At 49.1% G+C, this 23,246-nt stretch overlaps 1 protein-coding gene across 5 annotated transcripts in view; it reads left to right on the forward strand.

Annotated features, from left to right (window-relative positions):
- ADCK1 (aarF domain containing kinase 1) overlaps positions 1–23,246 on the forward strand; it is a 135,442-nt gene that overhangs the window by 70,783 nt on the left and 41,413 nt on the right. For all 5 annotated transcript variants that reach the window (XM_054447557.2, XM_054447558.2, XM_054447556.2 and 2 more), the window contains one exon: positions 17,555–17,713. In XM_054447557.2, coding sequence (XP_054303532.1) covers positions 17,555–17,713 — 159 coding nt within the window. The remainder of the gene's footprint in view (positions 1–17,554; positions 17,714–23,246) is intronic.

Below are 23,246 nucleotides of genomic sequence, written 5' to 3' on the forward strand. Positions count from 1 at the left end.
TTCCAGTATGACCTCATCTTAACTAATTATTAATATATATGCAATGACCTCATTTCCAAATAAGGTCACATTCTAGGCTGGGGTTAGGACTTCCACATATGAATATTTGTGGGGCACAGTTCAACCCACAACAGATGGGTGCATTAGGTCTTCTGTGGTTGTAAGGATCTTAACTCCAACTTGAACTAGCCAAGGCAAAAAAGGAGATGTGTCACATTGTAGTTAGGGTTGGGCTAGAGTTGGGCCTTGGGGTGCCCTTCTGGGACTCTTGTATCTCTCCCGGCAACTTCTGTCTGTGGGTCAGCCTCATTCACAGCTGCTTCCCTCCATGACCAGCTGCCATTGACAGCTTTTAGCCTCACCTCTTCTCAGCTTCACACCTAAGAGGGCCTGACCCTGCTCCCCAATTTCAGGACTCTGATTGACTTAGCCTAAGTCAGATGTTGTACAAGGTTACATAGTGTCCGCTCCACGCAGCCCCACTTTTCTTTATAAATTACCCAGCCTCAGGTATTTATAGAAACGTGAGAATGGACCAACACAGATGGGTAAAGGCAGACAAGATGGTAGGTATTAGTGTTGGTGGGTAATAACATATGGTTGTGTTTATTTGGTATTGTTATGTAGTGTACATTGGCTGGATGTGTTACAGATATTGTTTGTAACCTTTACAATAACTCTGTAAGGCTGGTAGATTACCATTCTGGTTTTCCATATGAGGAGGCAGAGGCCCTGAGAGGGTAACAGCTATGTTCACATAGCCAGTAAGAAGCAGAACCAGGATTTGAGCTCTGATGACATCTCCACTCTTCCTGCTATGCAGCTCCTAGCCCTGCAGAAGGGCTGGTTTCTGGGGGACATTAAAGAGAGCCATAGGCATTGGGTCTTGCTGTGGCAAGTTTTAGGGTATCTTCTTAGGCCCCAGGTCTTAGAAGTAAAGTCAAATCAGCTAATAGTGTGTGTGTTCTTGTGTGTGCCCAAGACTGATAAAGAGACATTTTAGGCAAAGTGAGCTAATGGTGTAGGATGGATGGAGGGCACCAAAGGAGGGGCCCTGCGAGGAGGCTCTTTCCATCATCCATATCTGGCAAAGGTGAGCTCTCCCTCTGGAGCCTTTTTAGCTGTCTCCCTAAGCTGGGGCAGGTGCCATTTTTTTCTCCCCTCAACGTCCCCCTGGAGCTCAGAGCGTGAGTGTCCCAGGTTGGGCAGTGAGTCAGGAGGCCATAGCCTGGAGGACAAATGCCATGGTTATGGCTCTTGAAGGACTTGCCCTGGCAGTTGGCCCCATGCCTTCTAGGACTGCCACAGGGGTCACAGGGTTGTCATTTCCTCCCTGACTGGAACTCGTGGCCTTCCCTCTCTTCTCCAGGGAGAAGGGGAACGGGTCTCCCCTGCAGGCCACTCAGGGCTGGGGCTGTCAGTATGGGCGGGGTGGATGTGATTGCAGTGGCTTCTGATGCCTCTCCCTGTCTCCTTGTGACCCAGAGGTCTGTTCTTCCTGGTGGCAGTCCTGGGAGAAGGGTGGCTTGTTGGAGGAGCCTCAGGCCTGCCCAGATGTACAATGAACATACTGGCCAACATGGCCAAATGAGTGAGGGATACGTGCTTGTCTTAGTTTGGGCTTTCCTAAAAACAAACAATAATTTGAGTAAAAGTGATGTTGTGGGATGCTCAGATGTTGCCAGTAGGGAAGTGGGGACGTGGTTCAGGAAGGGGGAGGCAGCTGGTAACTCTCTGCTCTTAAACCAGTGGCTACTGTGGGCGAAATCAGGTCAGTCCTGTGGGCAGACTGGGAAATGGTGTCAAATACGTACCTTTCACTCATCCCACCCAAGGGCCAAGGTAGGATATTCATTCATACACCAACTTCCTAACTTCTTCTTCTTCTTCTTCTTTTTTTTTTTTTTTTTTTTGAGACAGAGTCTCACTTGGTTGCCCAGGCTGGAGTGCAGTGGCATGATCTCTGCTCATGGCAACCTTCGCCTCCCGGGTTCAAGCGATTGTCCCGCCTCAGCCTCCCAAGTAGCTGGGATTACAGGCATGCACCACCAAGCCAGGCTAATTTTTGTATTTTTAGTAGAGACAGGGTTTCTCCATGTTGGCCAGGCTGGTCTCAACCTCCTGGCCTCAGGTGATCTGCCCATCTTGACCTCCCAAAGTGCCCGGCCCTAACTTCTTTAACTGACAGCTGCTCCTGGGAGCTGATACTTCCTGAGACTTGGAAGTCCCAGGGAGTCTCTGGCACAGATGCAAATCCTGGGGGTCATGCAGGAGCTGAAGGGGAGGTCTGAGGGGAGCAGGTGGAGCACTGTCAGGGCTAGGCCAGCATCATCTCAAAGAAGCCTCACAACTGCTCAGTGAGAGTAAGTACTGTTTTTATTATTCCTATTTCACAGACGTGCAAACTGAGGCCAGAGATGTTAGGTCTCATGCCTAAGTCACTCAGAGAGTGTGAGCAGAGTCAGGTCTGGCTTTGGAACCCAGGCTTCTAACCCCGGCATTCCATGGCTGTTTGCAAAGGGTCCTGTGCTTTTCATAAAGGTTTCTCATCCTAGCAGCTTACGCCTTCTGTCAGCATTCCCAAGCGAGAGGCAGGGCAGGCAGATGAGGAAACCTCACAGGTCAAGGAACTGAATATTTAGCATTTCCTCTGTCCTGGGCATGAATTAGATGTTTTCAAACACATGGTCTCATCTAGTCCTCACAATAGCTCAGAGAGATTGGCATCCCTTTCCCATCACTTCCAGACGTAGAAACTGAGACTCCGAGACGTTAAGTAACTTCCTCAGGGTCACAGCAGGATGGTGGCTGAGCCAGGAACTGAGCTTGAGTGTCACTGGACTCCAGAGACACACACTTCAGTTACACAAGCTGCTTCTAGGAGGCGAGTGACCCGAGAGATCTGCCTGCGAGGTTGGGCGGGGCCAGCACCTTTCCTCTGACCCCACATCTTGCCTTCCGCTCCGGGCTGGCCTCTGACCTGTGTTCCTTAAAAGCCAATCATAAGGTGGCTGAGGAGGTTCTCGAAGAAGGGGGAAGTGGGGTGTTAGGTTCTTCCCTGTCTTACCCCTGGGAAAGGTGCTGCCCCTCTGTGCTCTCAGATGGGGGCTGGCCTTGGGGGGAGAGCAGGGGTGCCCTCTTGCTCTCCCGCCTGCCTCCTTAGAGCTGGGTCTTCTTGCTCTGCCGCCCCCAGGTCCCCTTTCCCCTCTCCTTTTTTTTTTTTTTTTTTGAGGTGGAGTTTCACTCTTGTTGCTTAGGCTGGAGTGCAGTGGCTGGTCTTGGCTCACTGCAACCTCCACTTCCCGGGTTCAAGTCATTCTCCTGCCTCAGCCTCTTGAGTAGCTGGGATTACAGGCGTCTGCCACCACGCCCAGCTAATTTTTTGTATTTTTAGTAGAGACGGGATTTTGTCATGTTGGCCAGCTTGGTCTCGATCTCCTGACCTCAGGTGACCTGCCAGCCTTGACCTCCAAAAGTGCTGGGATTACAGTAGTGAGCCACTGTGCCCGGCCTCCCCACTGCTTTTAAAAAAGTTTTAATGTTTATTTTAATAGTTTTTAGGGTACAGGTGGTTTTTGGTTACATGGGTAAGTTCTTTGGTGGTGATTCTGAGATTTAGTGCACCTGTCGCCTGGGCAGTGTACACTGTAACTAATAAGTAGTCTCTTATTCCTCACCTCCCTCCCCACCGCTTTCTACCTGCTGCTGCCACTTGGCAGCAGAGGGAGCCGAGCCCTCCATGTCTAGCTGATTTATGTTCACTGTTAAAACAATAATGTTTAATCTGGAAAGGGCTAATCAATTTTTTATGCTGATTATGAATAGGCCAGCTGTGCCTGCTTCTTTATTCATGGAGCTTCAGAAACAAGCCCATTTCCCAGGCCAGGCCTCCTTGGTGATTTATGCCATGGGAGGCCCTGTTCAAGGGGAGCTCATCAGTGGCTTTACCTGTGCCACTTTGGAAGGGAAGCCTCGGCAACTGCTGGCATGTGCATAAGTGTGTGTGTGTGTGTGTGCATGTGTGTGCCTGCATGTAACCAGGCAGTGTAGCCTGACCCCAGGTGGAGAACTGGACTTGAGTATGTACTTGTGTTTGAATGTGTGCACTTGTGTGTGTGTGTAGGTTGGCTGGGATGAGGCTGGGTGATATGCTTTGGCTGTGTCCCCACGCAAATCTCATCTTGAATTGTAGCTCCCTCATCCCATTCTTGTGATAGTGAGTTAGTTCTTACATAATCTGATGGTTTTATAAGGGGCTTCCCCCTTCACTGGGCACTCATTCTTCTCCTTCCTGCCGCCATGTGAAGAAGGAAGTGTTTGCTTCCCCTTCTGCCACAACTGTAAGTTTTCTGAGGCCTCCCCAGCCACACCGAACTGTAAGTCAATTAAACCTGTTTTCTTTATAAATTCCCCAGCCTTGGGTATAGCAGTGCGAGAACAGAATAATACACTGGGCTACCATTAGGATGGAAGGTAGAAGTTACAGGATCATGGCATTAGAAAGGCTAATCAGGATCAAGTACTCTAATACTCTGCTTTTACAAGTGAGGAACTAAGACCCCAGGTGAGGTGACTTCGCTGAGGTCCCACAGCTGGGTGGTGGCAGAGGGGAGACTGTGGGACTAGACTGCCCCCCATCCCCATACTCTTACTGAGAGTGCAGAACTCTTTCCACAGTGGTACAAATGGGGCAAGAGGGTTGGAGGAAGGAACTGCATGGGCTACTTTGCTTGAGTTCTCTTGATTCATCACAACCACCCTGATGCCTCTGAGGAGCTTAGATTTTATGGTACAGAAAGAGCTATTGACTTAACTTTGAAAGAGGTCAGCACAAGAAGAGAGAAAGTTATCTGAGGTTTGGGTTACAGCATTTGGGTGTTCTTGGAATCCACAAATAGGGTTGTAGGAGGGGTGGATGGGGCTTTCTGGAGGAGGTGAGACGTGAGCAGGACTTTAGTGTGGTCAAGAGGAGAATGTACAGAAAGGCATGAAGAAGGCCTTTGGGGCAGGACTGAAGAAGTCCTTTATGGTGTCACCTGAGGGTGGGGTCTGAACCTTGAGGCCAGACTAGGGAGGCCTGTGTCTCCCAGGCTGGGGTGGGGCAGGTGCTGGGCCTGGATGGCTTGGGTGTCCACAGGCAGGGGCTACTGTATGTGGACTCTGCGTGTCCCCTCTCCCTGCTGGGGCTTCACCAATCATTTGTGTATTCATTGTTTGACTTTGCAGGTATTTAGTGCGCTTCTACGTACTGGCCCCAGGGGTTATGAGGGTGAACAAGCTACCATCAGGGCACTATGATCTATTTATAGGGGAATAGCAGCTGTTAAATGTGTGAGGAGAAAAATAAAGCTTTAATAACACCTGTGATAAGTGCCCTAGACTTTTCCTCTTGGCATTTGAGTGACTGCAGGGAGGTTGCAGTATTGAAGCTGAGACCAGAGGATGGTTAAGGGACAGGTGGAAGGGACAGTGAGAACAAGAATGCAGAGACCTCAGGATGGGAAAGAGCCTGGGTCTGTCCAGGGACAGGAGGGGCTTGGTGGCAGCAGGGCAGACAGAGACCCTGAAAGATGAGGCTGGAGAGCTGAGCTGGGTGTGCTGAGGGGGTCTGAGGCTGGTGTGGGGAACAAGAGTAGAACTCACTGGAAGACCAGTTATGGGGCAGTTATGGTCATCCAGGCAAAAGGGGACGGTGGCTTGGACATAGGGAAGTAGAGAGGTGAGGACTGACATATTTGCAGATGGAAACCACAGGACTCAAGGATGGGTTACATGAAGAGGTGTAGAGGAGGTGGAGGTGCCACAGTCACCTCCCTGGGTTCTGGCATGGATGGTGGCGGGTGTTAGCAGGTCATCCTGCTGGCAGTTGGGGAAGGAATTTTCTATAATGCTGGAATTTGCGTAGTTGCCCCCTCTTTCCTCAGGGTGGGAGCGAGTAGGTTGTGGTCAGAATGCCAGCAGATGGCACCGAGCAATGTGGGGTTCAGCATTGAGAGACTGACCAGCCTACGGTCCCTGGTTTCTAGATACTAAAAAAAAAAAGAAAACTCCTCAGCACCCTGATCTAATGAGAGCTCTGGGGTGTGAGTGTTTCCCTGTCACCGGGTTTGTGGATGGAGAGGCTGTTATTTCAACAGCTGGAGCTGCTCCTGCACGTCAGCCACAAAGTCCTCATAGTGATGAGAGTCTGGCCTGGCCCCACTGCTGTGTGTGAACTAAGGACTGTTGCCTGCGTGTGAGCGGCAGAGGAAATTGGGCTCCTTGGGAAGAGAGGAAGATGTCGCTTCAACTGAGCAGGGCTGAGCATTTGGCCCTGGTGCTGGGAAGGAATGACATTGAGGAGGAAGCCCGGGAAGGAAACAGGGACTGGTTTCAGGTGTCCTCGCCTGGCGTGGCAGAACTAGGAAGCTGTGATATTCCCCTTCCTGGTCTCGCATCTTGGGGTTCACACTTGACCTATGTTCCCCTCGTCTCATTCCCCAGCTTTCCAGCCCCACCACGACCCTGGAAGATAGTGCCAAAGACTGAAAATGGACTTCCACTGAGAGCGTGACACTAGTGCTCTAATCACCGGTCTGTAAAATTTGTAAAGGGCCTGTATGAGGCTCCTATTGGCTGCTGTCACAAATTACCACACATTGCATGGTTTCAGTCAACGCACATTTATTATTTTATCCTGCAGGCCAGCAGTCTGAAAATTAAGGTGTTGACTGGGCTGTATTCCTTCTAGAGGCTCTAGGGGAGACTCCCTTTTCTTGCCTTTTCCAGCTTCTAGAAGCCACCTGCTTCCCTTGGCTTGTGGCCCCTTCCTTCATCTTTACAGCCAGCGGTATAGCATCTTCCAGTCTCCCTCTGCCTTTTTTATCCTGTCACCTCTGCATCTGTCATGTCATCTCTTTCTCTAATTCTGGCCTTCCTACTTCCCTCTTGTAAGGATTCTTGGGTTGATATTGGGCCCACCTGGATAATCCAGGTTCATCTTTCCACCTCGAAAGCCTTGCCTTTGGCGCACCTGCAAAGTATCTTTTGCCACATAAGGTGAACATCTTTGGGGGGCTCATTTTCTGCCTACCACAGGGTCAGATAATAAATGTTTTAGGTGTTGCAAGCCATACCATCTCTGTCACAACTGATTACCTCTGTAGTGGTGGCACAAGTGCAGCCATAGGCAACATGTCAACGAATGAGCATGCGCCCCAGTAAACCACAGGTCTACCAAGGCAGAGAGAGTTGGGTTGCTGACCCCTGTGCTAGTGTTCTTAATCACTGCTCTGCTTGCTGAACTGAGCCAGTAGAGTTATGTTGACTGCCACCCCCTCACCTCCCAAGTGTGGACTTTGTCTCCCCGGTAGATCCATGGAGCCTGGGTTTACCTCCCTTTAAAATTCCTGGGCACTGCTGGTATCATATGCCAAGTGAATCCAGAAGGCTTTTTACTGGGTACAACATCCTTGCGTGTACAAAGAGCTTTGGGGCTGGGTACAGTGGCTCATGCCTGTAATCCCAGTACTTTGGGAGGTCGAGGCAGGTGGATCACCTGACGTCAGGAGTTCGAGACCATCCTGGTCAACACAGTGAAGCCCTGTCTTTACTAAAAGTATAAAAATTAGCTGGGTGTGGTGGTGCGCACCTGTAGTCCCGGCTACTTGGGAGGCTGAGGCAAGAGAATCGCTTGAACCTGGGAGGTGGAGGCTGCAGTGAGCTGAGATCATGCCACTGCACTCCAGCCTGGGCAACAGGGTGAGACTCTGTCTCAAAAACAAACAGAAACACAAAGGGCTTTGGTATTCACTTGCTTTTGGCTCTGAGGCAAGCAGCATAGCTTAGACACATTTGCTGTGTGGCATTTTACTACCTCCTGAAGCCCAGGACATCTGTCCTGATAGCAAATGGAGCTGCTGTAAGTGAAGGATGCTGTGCTTTGTGGATGTGGGAACAACTGAGGGTTGTTGGAAAAGGCCTTTGGGGTTTTGTGAGGGTGAGCCTGTCAGGTTTTAGAATTCATGGCCCTCATCAGAAATGAATGTGAGCCTTTGTGGCTGGGCGTTCACCTCAGTGGGCAGGAGCTGTGGTTGGGGACCCCTTCCCAAGGGGGAAATGGGGAAACCAAGTCGGGATTCCTAGTTTGGGAGTTGCTGGCCTTTGTATTTCTGGCTCTCTCCAGTCTCTGTATCTCATTCTCCTTATTCATGGTTCACACATGCTGTTCCCTTTGCCTGGAAGGCTTCTCCACCTCCTGGGTTCAAACGATTCTCCCGCCTCAGCCTCCCAAATAGCTGGGACTACAGATGTGTGCCACCATGCCCGATTAGTTTTTTATTTTTTTGTAGAGATGGAGTCTCGTTATGTTGTCCAGGCTGGTTTTGAACTGCTGACCTCAAGTGATCTTCCTGTCTTGGCCTTCCAAAGTGCTGGGATTACAGATGTTGAGACTCTGCACCTGGCCAGCTTCTCCTTCCTTTCTTCAGCTAGTTAACTGGCTCCTCAGCCTTCAGATCTCTGCTCTTTGTCATCTTCTCAGAGAAGCTCTCTCTGCCCTCCCTGAGCAGGTTCAGCCCCTGAGCATAGGCTCTTATGGTGCCAGCTCTCCCTTCATCGCACTTGTCAGAGTTGGCCATTTTACTTTTATTTGTGATTATGTGGTTACTTTCTATCTCCTTCCCTTGACTTTTAAGTTCTAGCCGTAACTCCGGAGGCTGTTGGCTGTACCCACTTTGGATTTACTCCTTAAATGCCCAGTGATTAGCATCGTGCCCTGCACATATTAGTCACTTAGTAAACATATGTTGGATAGATATATGAATGACCTGTAGCGAATATATTCTCCTGTATAAAATGTAGGCAATAATATCTCCTCTAACCCCAAGAGAGGGTTGAGAATTACATATGAGCATTTTGAAGGGACCAGACCTTACCCAGGTATAAGGAGCTACCCGTGGTTGAGCATTCAGTCCGTGAAGGGCAAAGATATCCTGACATTCCCTTGTATTGACCCAAGCTCAAATTCAAGGGGGGAGGTGGTGGGTTCTCACGTGGGCAGGCTTGCAGTGGTGGGTGCAGGGCCCGTCTTGCCTGGGTCTAATCTCCTGGTACCACCTCTCTCAACTGTGATGGGGCATAAGCACTTGGCCTCTGGGGCTCAAGGCTGGCTCATTGCCTCAGTACTCAGATCATGCAGGGGTTACCTGCCTGGCCTGGGCCCTGGCTCTGGGGGTCTCTGGCTTCATACTGTACTCTGTCCAGTACCTGTGGTCTCTTTTACCTTAGAGATCTCTGTTACAGGCAGGGACATAGATATGTCACCCTGTGAGGCTATAGAAGTTATTAAGATGGGGAATGCTGAAAGATTAGATTTATGATAGCCAACGGTGGATTATGAAGAATAATTTATCAAATGTCAGTGCCTGTGGCCTACAATTTACAGAAGGTTTGCTTAAACTGGGAGGTCTGATTGCACTGTCCCCTCCCCCACCACGAATGAATGACAGCTCTAATGGATGGCTTCCCAGGCTGGCCAGCCACACTGGGTGTTTATCTGCTTTTTATTAATCATTATTATCACAACATTTCCATAGAGTCCCTTCATCCACAGCTCTCAAGGTACCCAGCACCCAGGAGGCTCCCTCAGCCACCGTGAAGGAACTGTAGCCGCTTCTGGGAGGTGTTTCAGCTCCCCTGGATCAGCTGGAGGGCCCAAAGTCCCCTCTCCCTGATGAGGACAGGGAAAATCTAACCTGAATTCCATTCATCCATTAGGAAATACCGAGTACCATCAGGTGTAAGGTGCTTTTGATGCAGTGCTGAGCAAAAGCAGATGTCTATAGTCTAGAAGAGAAGAGGGAGATTAAGCAAATATAAAGAGGTAAATGTGCAGCTGTGGCGCTTGCTCTCAAGGAAGGTGCATGAACCCTGAGAATGTACACAGGGGAGACTTCTCTTAGGAGGTGATGGTTCAGCTGTGATTGGAAGAATGAGTGTGGAAAGGGAGCCTTTTGGCCAGAGGGGACAGTGTGTGCAAAGGGCCCATGGTGCGTGCAGAGAGCATGCTGGTGGCTGAACGAGGTCATATGTTTCTAGCAGAGGGAGGAGGGTGGGGCAGGAGAGGTAGGCCGGGTCAGACCCCATGGGTCATGTTCAAGATTTTGGCTCTGGGAAGATGGTGTAGTGACTTATGCAGAGAGAAGTGACATGATCAGCTTATGTTTGGGAAACTCACCCTAGCTGCATGTGGAGGCTGGATAGGAAGAGATAGGGCAGGCCGGTGAGGAGGTCATTGCAGTCTCTGGGGAAATGGTGGTGGCTTACACTCACTGATGGAACCAGACTGAGAGGCCGAAACTGCTGACTCTGTGCCCAGCACTCTTCATTGTAGCACTCTGCCCTCATAACTGGAGGCATCATGTGAGGCACCCACTACTATGGCGGTTATTGGGGGGCTACTATAGGCTCTATTCTAGACCTTTTATGTATGTGGTTTCATATGACCCTATGAGGTCAATATTAAAATAACCATTTTACAGATAAGGAAACTGAGGTACAGTGGATTTGAGCCTTGGCAGTTCGACCTAGAGCCTGCACTGGAATCACCAAGCCTTACAGGTTCTCAGGCTAGACTGTCCTGATGAGCTGATGGGCGTGTCTCAGAGTGCGCACACAGCCATCCTAGAGTATGGGTGCCCCTGGCTTCTTTTCTTCCCTGTCAGCTGCTGGTCATCATCTTGAGGGAAGAAAGAAGCTTGGTCTGACCTGTGATGCCCTTGCCAGAGCCAGGTGGGTGATGGCCTTGTGCCAGAAGGCCGTTCAGCAATTGGCAAGCATTGTGCCAGCCTCAGTGCAGGAACAGTTTTGTAATTTCTGGGGTTGGCCCTTGTCAGGAGGGCCTCAGGTTCTGCTGCTGGCCCTTCATTTTCTTTTCGGCTTGGCAACAGCAATAGCTAATGGCTCTGCAGAACCAATAGTTTGATCTTTTGGAACCCCAGAAAGAACACAAACTCCGTGGAAGACAAGGTCGGCGTGTCCTTGAGCTGTTATTGCCATTATTATTTTTATTATAATAAATTGCTCTGAGTGGGAAGCTGGTGGTGAGGGTATTCCCACCTTGGGGCAGAGCAGCTGTTGAGTGGGGCGGAGGCCCAGACAAGGAGTGAGGAGGGAGAGAGACACTTGATGCCTGTTCTCCCCTCTGATCACCGTGGGTCACATCAGAGGTCTCCTCTTCTTACCTTGCCGGACGTTTCTTTCAGGATTGGAGGAAGCAGCAATGTGCAGGAAGCACTGTCTCCAGCAGGCCCTGCTAAAATACAAGTGTGTTTTTCTGAGAGGCTGTTGCCTTTGGACGTCTCCTCATGGCCAGAGACTGTGTTAAGTACACCCTATGTAATTAACATGATTCCTGTCATATGATGGTCCTGCAGTAAATATGTGTTGACTGATTGGCTTAGGCTAAGGAATAGCAAATTGGTTTCATTTCCATATGAACTCTGGTCAATTTGTAGTGGCTGCCTGAAGCGCTGTGTTGAGATTCCAAGACACCATCTGGGCTCATCAGGAATGGACTAGTGATGTCTGGCATGGGTGTGCTTGGGGTGTGTTAGTTAGCTATTTCCACATAACAAATTACCCACGTCCCACCTCCAAAACTTAGTGACTTAAATCAATAAACATTTGTTATTTTACAGTTTCTGTGGGTCAGGAATTTGGGAGGCTCTGGGTGAGTCTCTCATGAGGTTGCAGTCCTATGGAGGCCTGGCAGCGGCCGGAGGATTGTTTCCAAGACGGCTCACTGTTGTTAGGAGGCCTCGGTTTCTTGCCACATGGACCCCTCTGCAGGCTGCACGAGTGTCACCATGCCATGGCAGCTCACTTCTCCCAGAGCAAGCAGTCCAAGGGCGAGTGAGAGGCTCGTCACAGCCTTTATGACTTAGTCTTGGAAGTCCCATGCTATCGCTTCTTCCATGTGTTCTTTGTTGGGAGTGGATCATTAATTCCAGCTCACACTCAAGGTAGGGGAATAGGTGCCCCCTCTCTAAGGGAGGAGTATTATTTAAAAATTTGTGGACATGTTTTATTTAGTTAATTAATTAATTTTTAACATCTAGTTGGTACTAAAAAGATTCTGTTAACACCCATCAGGACATGTCACTTCCATGCTTAGGACACTCCAGTGGTTTCTCACCCTTTTCCCCCCTAATAATTAATTAATTGTAGAGACAGAATCTTGCTATGTTGCCCAGGCTGGTCTTGAACTCCTAGCCTCAAGCAGTCCTCTTGCTCCAGCCTTCCAAAGTGCTGGGATTACAGGCATCAGCCTCCATACCTGGCCATTGTGAACATATTTTAAAACTATCATGGGGAAATGAGTGTGCTTGTGCCACTTGCTGTTACCGTCAGGTCACCTTGGAAGATACAGGAATAATTCTGAAGAGGTGGGTTACAAATCAGACGTGTTTAAAGGTGAGGGGCAGGAATTGCAGCAAAAGCGGGTATTGGCTGATAGGGCAATGACAAGATATAGGGGTATCTGGGGAAGGTCCCTGGGAAGTGGTACAGAGAGAACTGGATGGGTTCCAAACAGAGGTGTTGGCGAGGTGGTGGTGGGTTTTCTGCCCAAGGCAGACATCTGAGTTTTGCAGAGTCCTAGATAGCTGGAGTTATTGTGTCTGCCTTAGGCTGGGGGTGGGAAAGGGTGGGTGAAACTCTCTCCAACCACTTCCATTAGTGCGGACAGAGACTTGTCTCTCTGCTCACCGGGCTCCAGTGGATGGCAGCTGGCACCCAGCCAGGTGTAGGGAGGGCCAGCTCGAGACTGCAGGAGCCAGATGTTGTTTGCTGCTGATGCCATGGTAACCTGCCCTGAGTTGGTTCTGCCCCAGGTGCCCTAAGTGGGAACTGCTTGGTCTTGGCATCTAGGCCTGGGCTTGCCTGCTTTGAGGCAGGCTTCCGTCTGCATCTGGAGCCAGGCATTTCGGTGTTTGTGAGATGCATTATTGATATGGTGATGTAGTTTCTAAAACCAAAATCGGCCTGACGTGACCGAGTATGGGAACAACAGGCTGGAATATTTGAAAGTGGGCCATCTTGGAAGAATTCAGCCATCCCCCATCCTGTGATTGGGGAGCCCCTTCCCTGAGGGCCCTGAGGCTGGCCACACTGTGGCATCTGGAGGGGCTGTTTAAGGTACTCCAAGCAAAACTCCTCAGGAGGCGTCATGTAGTTTCTCCAGAAGATCCTGACTTCCTATCACCTATTTTGGTCTTGGCCAGTGCTTGGCTGCTCAGTGTGGCAGTTTGGAAACATTGTCTAGTACCCTGGCTTCATGGGACTCTGCAGGGTGAAGTTTCTGGATAGTCTCTTACTCTGCCCTTTGACTTGGGTATGATGTCACTTGGTCTCCTGATTCCCAGGCTCATGAAGCCAGACTGCTGAGGACTTAACTGCCCCAGATTTGTCAAGCCCCTAGGGGATGACACATTTTTTCTTACTCCCCCGGTGCTTTTTTGCTCATTAAATGACAAACATTCCCCCCTTCACACATGTGTGCACACACACACAGAGAAAGAAACCAAATGATAAAAAGCCAGAGAAATTATTTTTCTTATTGTTTGTCCTTTTCCAGACAGGGACATCGATATATTTGAATCACGTGCCGACAGTAATTAAAAAGCATGTAACTAGTCGTATTAAAATGCAGTTGTTTTACTTAACTGATTTTGCTGCTAGACCCAGAGCGGGGAAAAAAAAGAAATGGGGAAAGAAAGTCTTAGAAAAGGAGGCAAGTTTCTGTGAGTGACTGGAGGCAGCTGAGGGCCCTGCTTGAATCTAATTGCTGCAAATGCTGCAGTTTGTTTCTGGTAATGGTTTTCTGCTGAAAGGGCTGGGGGACGAGGCCTGATTGGAGGGGGGTGGCGTTTGTTTCAGCTGCATGGGGGGTATAATTCTGCTTTCGGGACAGGGTCTATTTTTCCTTACCATCTATCAGCATAAAGTACTTCCACTGAACACTTTGAATCAAGGTTCCATTTAGAGATACTTTATTCATATTTAATTACAGGCTGCAGCACCAATCTTTAATTACCTTTTTTATAAGCCAGCTAGGAACATCCACTAGCAATCAATTATCATGTGTGTGTATGTGTGTGTGCTTGCTTAAGCACAGGAGGGTGTGGGTGTGTGACTTGCTGCCTGATAGAGAAGGAAAAGATGGCTGCAGGGACGCTGGGGAGGTAGGTGGGGTGGGGTGTCTGTGTGACAGGTTTCTGGTGCCCAGTGGGGGTGCATCCTCATTCCCCATGCCTGTCTTTGCTTCTGCTGGTGGAACTGGGGATGTGGGCAAGTCCTCACAGCTGGGTCTTGTTCAGGATGCTGAGTTGGCCACTGGGCTTGGGTGGTATCTTGGGGCCCCCTTGACTCCCCTGGTGGGGATGGGGAATTGTGGGAGTCCTCCTTCATGTCCTCTGGGGATGTGGTGGACCAGGCTTCCTCTCACCCTGGAGATTAGGATCTGCTCGCCTCAGCTCTTTCTTTCCCTCACCTCCCTGTGGGGTGCTGTTGGCAGCTGTTCCTGCTACACAGCCCTAGTGATGCCATGTCACTCTTCAGTTGCAATGACTCTGCAGTGTCCCTGCAATGACACTGGCTTGAAGACTGGTTGTCGTTCTCAGACAATGAGCACATGTTCCTGGGAGTCAGGCGGAGGCTTGGGGTAAGGATTGAGGTCAGATGACCCCCAAATCCCTTTTGGGGCCATTTTAGCTGCCTGAGAGATAAGGATGTGAGTTCACAGCTCTGCTCCAGAAAACCCTCTGCTTGGTGCTCCTTCAGGAACTCCAGAGGGCTTGCAAAGGGACTTGGTGTTGATCTCATTATGTAACAGCTGGGGACATTGCTGAGGCTCTACCTTCCCTTCCATTCCTGGGTCCCTGTCCCAGCAAGGGGATGGGGAGGGGATGGAACTCACATTTACTGGGTCTTGTGGGGGTGCTGGGCACCATGTCTGTGTTTTTTTCACTTATCCCTGCTGGGGCCTGAGAACACTATATCCATCAGAGCCCCTTCAGTTGTGTGTGGCAGATAACTGAAACTGACCTAAGCAGGAAAAGGAATCATAGGGTGGGTACTCAGGCATGGCTGGATCAAGAGGCTCAAACACCGTGGCCTGGGTTCACTCCCTCTGTCTCTTGGTACTCTGCTTTCTTCTTTGTTGCTACTATGTGACCCTCAGCAGTTCTACCCCAGGCTTATATTTTTATGTTCAAGTTCAACTGAGAAAAACATTGATATCAAACAAAAGTAAAATGATTGAGTCTGATTGGACCAGCTGAGTTACTTGTACATCTCTGAACTAATGCATGTGGCCAGAGATATTCAGGGTCCTGATTGGCCAGGCCGGGGCCTCACACCTGCCTTGGAGGAACAGGTGTGCTTTTTCTATTTTGGAAAGCTCCATGTTTGAGGTCTTTGGATTCATAGGAATGTGGGAACAGGAAGGTCTAGCCATTTCAAAGGGAAGAAAAAGTTGATTCAATTCTTCTCCAGTGGAATAGTGGATTCAGTCATTCAACAAATTTGTTTTGGCACCAACTAGTTCCAGCCCTGTTCTAGGGAGTTGTAGGGAATTCAGCAGTGAACAGAACAGACAAAAATCTTTGCCCACTTGGAGCTGATGTCCTAATGGAATTTATAAGGATGATGATCCCATTGTTTCCCCATCCCAAACCCAGGCCCAAGATAAAGGGTTCTTAAGCTGAGAAACTCAGGGTGATTGGGTGGATGACAAGGGAAGAATTTTGCCATTGGGAGTCTAGAACTCACGAAGGAGGAGAAAAGACAAGTGTGTTTTTGGGGGAGCAGGGAGAACCAGACACTGGGAGAGACACAAGTAACAAACCAACCAGGATGAAGGGGGCCAGGGAAGCGAATCCCATATGCATCTCTCCTGACAGAGAAGCGCAGGCCTTTCCTCATGTGGCCTGGGCCTTTCGTCTGGGCAGGATGTTGATAAATGGGGATGGAGTTTAGTGAAAGCTACAACAATGATGACAGGGCTGGAGGGAGTGATTTATGAGACGAGATTAGGAAAGTGATGGTGTAGCCTAGCAGATGGGGTAGGATGGTGGCTGTGGGTCATGTGACATCTGAAGTCCAAGGAGAGGAGTGGAGGGGCAGGGCAGAGTGGCTGCTGCAGTAGCGGGGACAGAGGGAGGGAGGGCTGTGCAGACTGAATAGACTTCAAAGCATGAGGGCCTAGGAGGGTGGGCCAGGAGAGCAGGCATCTATATATGCTTGTGCATGTGTGTGCACATGTCTGGACTTTCCAGGATTGTGAGGCTGTACAGAGGCTTAAAGAAATGAAGAGGATTAGGATTTCAGCCTTGGCCAATCTTGGAAAAGACCTTTAGGGGCCTCTTTCCTAGTTGGCAGAATATTTGGATCTGGACCATGTAGGTGTGACCACTCAAGTCAGGGAATTTTATTTCCTTCAGGAATATTGGTAGGGCATTTCTAAGAGGGAAGGAGGGAAGGAAGAAAGAAGAAAGAAGAGTGAGGAGTATATTTTCCACTTCATAGAAAAAGAAAATGAGGCACAGAAAAAGCAAGGGGCTTTGTCCAGGCCTACCGTCGAGTGGCATTGCAGGTGATGACCTAGAGCAAAGTTCTGGTTTGCAGCCCTGGGATCTCTGTTGGAGTGGCCAGGCTGGGAGTGGACTTGGTGACCCATGTTGAGGCTGCTGCTCAGGCCGGAACAAAAGGTGGTTGTTGGTCTGGGGCCTCTGCCCAGGATTCTTTGAGCTCCCCTGGTTGCTAGAATGGAAACATCCTCTGTCTGATCCCTGAGATACTGGGGCTGCCCTGGGCCCACGTTCCGTTAATGCTGGATTGTCCATATGTAAGAGCTCAGGAGGCACAGTGGTGGATAGTTCAATGGGCAGATAAAGTTCAGTTCTGAAGAGCACTTCTTTGGCCTTTGATGGAGGTGCTTAGGGGCCCGTGTACAGGTATGAGGACGTGCCTTCCATGCACGTCTTCTGTCCCCTCCCTCTTTATGCCTACCGTGAATGTCCAGCAGCGGAGGACCAGGCAAGACTCTGGGCTGGTACACAACTGATAAAGCAAAAAAATTTGTCCTGGGGGCTGGGTGCAGTGGCTCACGCCTGTAATCCTAGCACTTTGGGAGGCTGAGGTGGGCGGGTCACTTGAGGTCAGGAATTTGAGACCCCCATCTCTATTAAAAAATACAAAGATTAGCTGGGTGTGGTGTCACACGCCTGTAATCCCAGCTACTCAGGAGACTGAGGCGTGAGAATTGCTTGAATCTGGGGGGCGGAGGCTGCAGTGAGCCAAGATCATGCCACTGCACTCCAGCCTGGTCGACAGCACGGGACTCTGTCTCAACACACACACAACACACACAACACACACACACACTCTCTCTCTCTTTCTCTCTCAGATCTGTCCTGGGGTCACTAGGCAGCCCTGACTCTGGCCCATCTTCCTGGCTCCCTCTCACTGAACTGGGTCATCTTTTTAATTGCTCTGTTCTCTCCACTCCCGACAGATCCATGATTTGTTCCAGAGCTTCGATGACACCCCTCTGGGGACTGCCTCCCTGGCCCAGGTCCACAAGGCAGTGCTGCATGATGGGCGGACGGTGGCTGTGAAGGTCCAGCACCCAAAGGTGCGGGCTCAGAGCTCGAAGGATATTCTCCTGATGGAGGTGAGAGCCCTGCCTTTCTCCTTCCTGTGTCCTCAGTCTACATTTCCCTGGGATCCAGGCAGCCTAGGTGGAACTGGTTCAAGCTGGTGAGTGGAATGTGGCCCTTCAAGCAGCAGAGTGGGAGAGGAGAGCTGAGATCACGGCAGAGGAGGTGTTATGACAGCTCCGTGACCACGAAACCCTATGGCAGCATGGGTTAGTTCTTGATTTGTCCCTGGGAACTGCCTGTGATGGTCTCAAAACACACTAAGTGGCTGCTAGGGGCCAAGGGGACCTCAGGGAAGGGATGTTGTAGAAATGAGCTGAACCAAAGATGTGTTTTTTGTCTACCAAAGGGATAGACAAAATTACATCTTAATTTGTTAAATTGTAACAAAAGGGAGCATGTGGTCAACAGGGATATAAAAATGACATACAGATCACATAGAAATATCTATGCAGGTTGCAGGTTTGCTTCTCTGGTATTTATTTGGAATGAACAAATTCACCTGTCTGAATGGTCCTAGGAAAACCTGTAGTGGACTTTTCTAGCTCTGTGCTCAGAGTAAGGGCAGAAGAGGCTGAGCCGCCACTGCTTGAGTCAGTAGCCATCACCCCCTACAGGGAGGTCAGCAATCTGTTTAATTTGTCAGTATGTCCCTTTTCTTCCTTTTCTTGTTTCCCTTCCTTTGCTCCCCTTCCTCACTCTGGACTCTTAGTTTATTCTTTCAACTCTAACCAAACTTGATGCATATATTGAGGGTCTTCTGCACCCTGTGCTAGGTGGGTGCTGGGGACACGAGAGTGAGTGAGCCCCATCTTCATCTTGGGGCAATCCGCATTTAGTGGAGACAGGCGTGTAAATAGTCACAGCATGTTTGCACAGTGCCATGTAGCACTGTGCCTGGATGGATGGGGCACCAAGGGGGCTGCAGCAAGATGGTGACTCTTGCGATAGCCAGGCAGCGGAAGGACAGCCCTGCGGGTGTGAGGGCCTGACTGCTTGGAGGACAGAGTGTACTTGGATAACTTCAACCTGTTCAGATGGTATGAGCTCGAAGTGGAGATGAGGCTGGGAAGGTAGATAGAACAGAACACGGGGGGTTTGTATTCCAGGCTAAGGCATAGAATGGTATGTATGGTCAATACTCACTACATATTTGTGGATCTGAGCAGATCTGATTTTTTTCCTGTAGTCAGTGGGGAACCATTTAAGAATTTTAATCAAGGGACTGTCATGATCAGATTTGCATTAGAATTAAAAATCTGTTGGGAGTCTGGAGAATGGATCGGAAGGCAGAAAGACTGTAGCCAGGAGACGAATTGAGGAGCTGCTGCATGGGTCTGAGAGAGAAATAATGATGTGAAGTGAGGAGTGTAATGGGGGTAAGGGAGATGGATGGGTTCAAGGGGCAGAATCATCAGGATTTGTGACCAGCTTTATACATGGGGTGGGGGCAAGGACTGGTATGAATGAGAAGGAGACAAGTATCTTAGGTTTCTGGCTTAAGTGATTATGTTCAGGTATATTTAACTATATACAGTAGTTCCCCCTTATCTGTGAAGATACATTCCAAGACTCCCAGTGGATGCCTGAATCCTCAGATAGTGTCCAACCCTATATACGCTGTTTTTTCTTATACACACTGATATGGTTTGGCTATGTCCCCACCCAAATCTCATCTTGAATTGTAGCCCCCATAAGCCCCACGTGTTGTGGGGGGGACCCGGTGGGAGGTAATTGATTCATGGAGGCATGTCTTTCCCATGCTGTTTTCGTGATAGTGACTAAGTCTCACAAGATCTGATGGTTTTATAAAAGGGCAGTCCCCCTGCAAAAGCTCTCTTGCCTGCCACCATGTAAGATGTGCCTTTGCTTCTCCTTGGCCTTCTGCCATGATTGTGAGGCCTCCCCAGCCATGTGGAACTGTGCGTCCATTAAACGTCTTTCTTTTATAAATTGTCCAGTCTCAGGTATGTCTTTTTAGCAGCGTGAGAACAGACTAATACACATACATACCTATGATAAAGTTTAATTTATAAATTATGCATAGTAAGAGACTAACAATAAAATATAATTATAACATATAATTAGAGTGAGGTGAATGTGGTCTCTTTCTCAAAATATCTTGTTGTATTGTACTCACCTATTTTCAGGACACAGTTGACCTTGGATAACTGAAACCTTGGAAAGCTAAACTATAGAGAAGGGGGACAACTATTTATCAGTCAGGGTACAGTTGGGGAAAATAACTTGCTCTATGTATTTCAAACAGGGAATTTAACACAGAAAATGGAGTTTACAAATGATGTAATTGCCAAAAAGCCAAATGGCATGGAGAGACAATTGCCAACAGCAGGAAGCCAAGGCCACCCTCAAGGCAGAGGGACAAAGAGAAGATGTAGTTCTCTAGAGCCCAGGGGCAGGGACCACTGGGTAGTAGCTGAGACTGTGGTGAGCTTGTTCCCTGGGAGCCAGATCACAGACATAGGGCCTGTCACTTGGGAGTGGGAGCCGCAGATGCTGTTTGAGGCAGAAGAGTTTCCATCTCCTCTTGCCCCCCAGTATGCCAGTATCGCTCAGTGTTGCCTCCGGGCAAAACCTAGCTGGCAGCAAGTTGGCAAGGGAGCCTGGGAAATGGAAGTTCTTATGAGAGTAAGGGGATCGGGATGCATCTTAGAACAAAGTGAAATGGTCAATGCAGCAACCACGCAGGGTAAAATAGTGCTCTTGGCAGTTTTGGATAGGGATATCCCTGTTGGTCTGGAGTCCAGGCTGGAATACAAATGCAGCATTTATGAGTAAAGATACTCTTAATAGATGAATCTGGTGGAGTAGTTAAGATCACTCAGAGAAGGTATATAGAGTTAAAAAAAAAAAAAAAAAAAACAGAAGAAGAAGAAGAAAGAAGCCAAGGAAAAAAACTGTGTGAAACACGGGGGTGAGCCCAAGAGGATAAGTTCATGAATGGGACTAAGAAAGCATGGTCAGAGAGACTGGAGGAAAACCAGGATTGAGCAATGCTGCTATATTCAGTGGAGAAAAGTTAAAGATGAAAGCACTATATTAGTTATCTAATGCTGCATAATGAGTTACCTCAAAACACAGTGAGCTTAAAACAACAGTCATGTGTTTTGCTCATGAATTCGCAGTTTGGCCGGGGCTTGGTAGAGAAACTCATCTGTTTATGCAGCACTAGCTGGAGTAGCTTGACTGGGGGCTGGAGTGGCTCATTTCCTGGCTGGCAAGTTGGTGCTAGCTGTTGTCTGGGAGCTTAACTGGGGCTGTGGGCCAGGGCCTTAGTTGTTCTCCATATCAGCCTCTACATGGCTGCTTGGTCTTCCTCACAGCATGGCAGCTGGGTTCTAAGAGCAAGTGGCCCAAGAGAAGAAGGCTGAAAGTACATCACAGTTTTATGACTCAGCCTTGGAAACTACATAGGATTACTTCTTTCTTACTCTTTTGGATGAAGCAGTCACAAAGGCCCCCTTAGTTAAGTTCAGGGTTGGGGAAATAGACTCTACCTCTTAATGGGAGAATGGGAGGTACTGTTGCAGCCATTTTGGAAAATATAGTCTGCCAGAGGTCCTCAACGTTGTCAAATGGGAGATCAAATCAGTAAAGCACTGGAAAGGGTATTTTGGATTTGGCGATTTAGGGTGATTAGCAAGAGCAGCTGCAGTGGCCTGATCAGGGTGAAAAAGAATTGAGACTCAAGGAAGTGGAGACTCTTCATGGAGAATGTACTCTTTTCAAATATTTAGCTGTGGAAGGTTTGGGAGAGCTAGGGTAGTGGTCAGAGCAGAGCATAGGATTAAATACTGAGCAGACTTGAGTGGAATCGTAGCTAATGGGGAAGGGGGCAGATTGGGGATTCAGCAGAGAGAAGTAATTGCTAGATCAAGTCCTAAGGGAGATTGAAGTGACTGGGAATGAAGAACACAGGTGGAAAACTTAGCCTTTGTTTCGAGCCCAGTGGAAGGTGGGAAGACTGGGTACAGATGAGTGTGTGGGGCAGAGGAGAGGGGGAAGGAAAGTGGGCAGCAGAGTGTGTAGCAGCCTGATAGCCTCTATTTTTTCTCTGAAGTGGGAGGCAAGACCATCTGCTGAGAATGAGGGGGTAGAAGGTAGCATTGGAGACTCGAGGTGGGTGAAGGTTTGGAACAGCTACTGTGTGCAGTGGGAAGGGAGCTGACCAGGGCAGGAGAGCAGGATTGCCGGGTGGCCCTGAGCATCCGCCTACAAACCTGATTTTTCTAGCACACCTGTCAGCAGCTGTGGAGCAGCCATAGCTGGGAGAGACCTGGGAGACTTGGAGGATCCCAGGGTTTCCTGAATCCCAGAAGCCACTCCTGAGTCAGGCAGGAAGCTGCCTCTGCGTAGTAAAGCCATCAGGGCCCACTTGGACAGGGAGGACAGCTGTCGCTTTTTCTCTGCGTTTTCTTGCTGGCTCCCTAAGTAATAGTTGCTGTAAGGTCAGAGCAATAATAGCAGTAATAAAGATTTGGCATTTTCCTCCCTGAGATAAGCATCACATGCTTTTCTTGGGAAGCACAGCCTGGCAGGCTGTGTGCAGAGTACAGAGTGGCTCCTTAGTAGTGGCTCCTTAGTAGTGGCTGAGGCAGTTCTGGAGCTGGGACCACAAGGCAAACCTGAGACCCACACTCATACCCTTCAGGAGAACAGCTGGAATGGAGGCCTGAGGCCACCACCCCATGGACCGTCAGGATTAGCAGCAGCACTGGGTAACACTGCCATCTCACTGGGCTTCGTCTCTGATGGGAAAAGTCCTGCCTGGGTCTTTCTCTGGTACAAAACCAAGAAGAGCCCAACTGGAAAGCTGGTACTTGAAGTGAATATTTTGTTTTTCTGTGTTGAGACCTAAATGGTGTCTTATATTTAGGAATGACAATCCCAGAAAGGTATTAAGCATTCTTGGCCTGAAGAATGATTTCTAGGGGACATTTAGGGCTACCAGAAACTTAGGGACAGAGAGGAGGCAAGCTACTTTTCTGCATAGCCTCTACGTCTCCTTTCATGCCAACTCCAGGTGTGGTGTGCCCTTATGCATCTCTCCAACTGTTGTGCACTCTCCTCTGCCCCGTATTTGATCACAGCCTGGTCTTAAGAGGAAAGCAATCTGATGAAAGCAATTCACAGTAAAGAGAGTGACTGATAGGCTTAACCTCTTTATATTTGCATCTTAAGAGGTGACCTTCTATATCCAAACTCATAACTACTGTGCATTTACAGGGTGATAGAGGTCTACAGGGGTGAGACTTTTGAGAGCAAGGGGGTGGTGACTACTGGTTGTATCAGTTGGGATGCTTTCAGTTGGCTCTAAGAATCAGAAAATCCAACTGAAAGTGGTATAGCTAATACTAACCCATATTATCTCACATGTGAAGATGTCTGGAACTTGGGTCAGCTGTTCCAGGGCTGACAGCCCAGCACCTCATTGTTTGTAATGACTCAGACTCTTTCCGTGTTTCACTCTGCTATCTCAGCTTCCTGGCTTGCCCTCCTGAGTGAGCACCGTGCATAGTCCCAACA

The sequence above is a fragment of the Pongo pygmaeus genome, chromosome 15 (genome assembly GCF_028885625.2).
Source record: "Pongo pygmaeus isolate AG05252 chromosome 15, NHGRI_mPonPyg2-v2.0_pri, whole genome shotgun sequence".
Classification (NCBI taxonomy): Eukaryota; Metazoa; Chordata; class Mammalia; order Primates; family Hominidae; genus Pongo; species Pongo pygmaeus.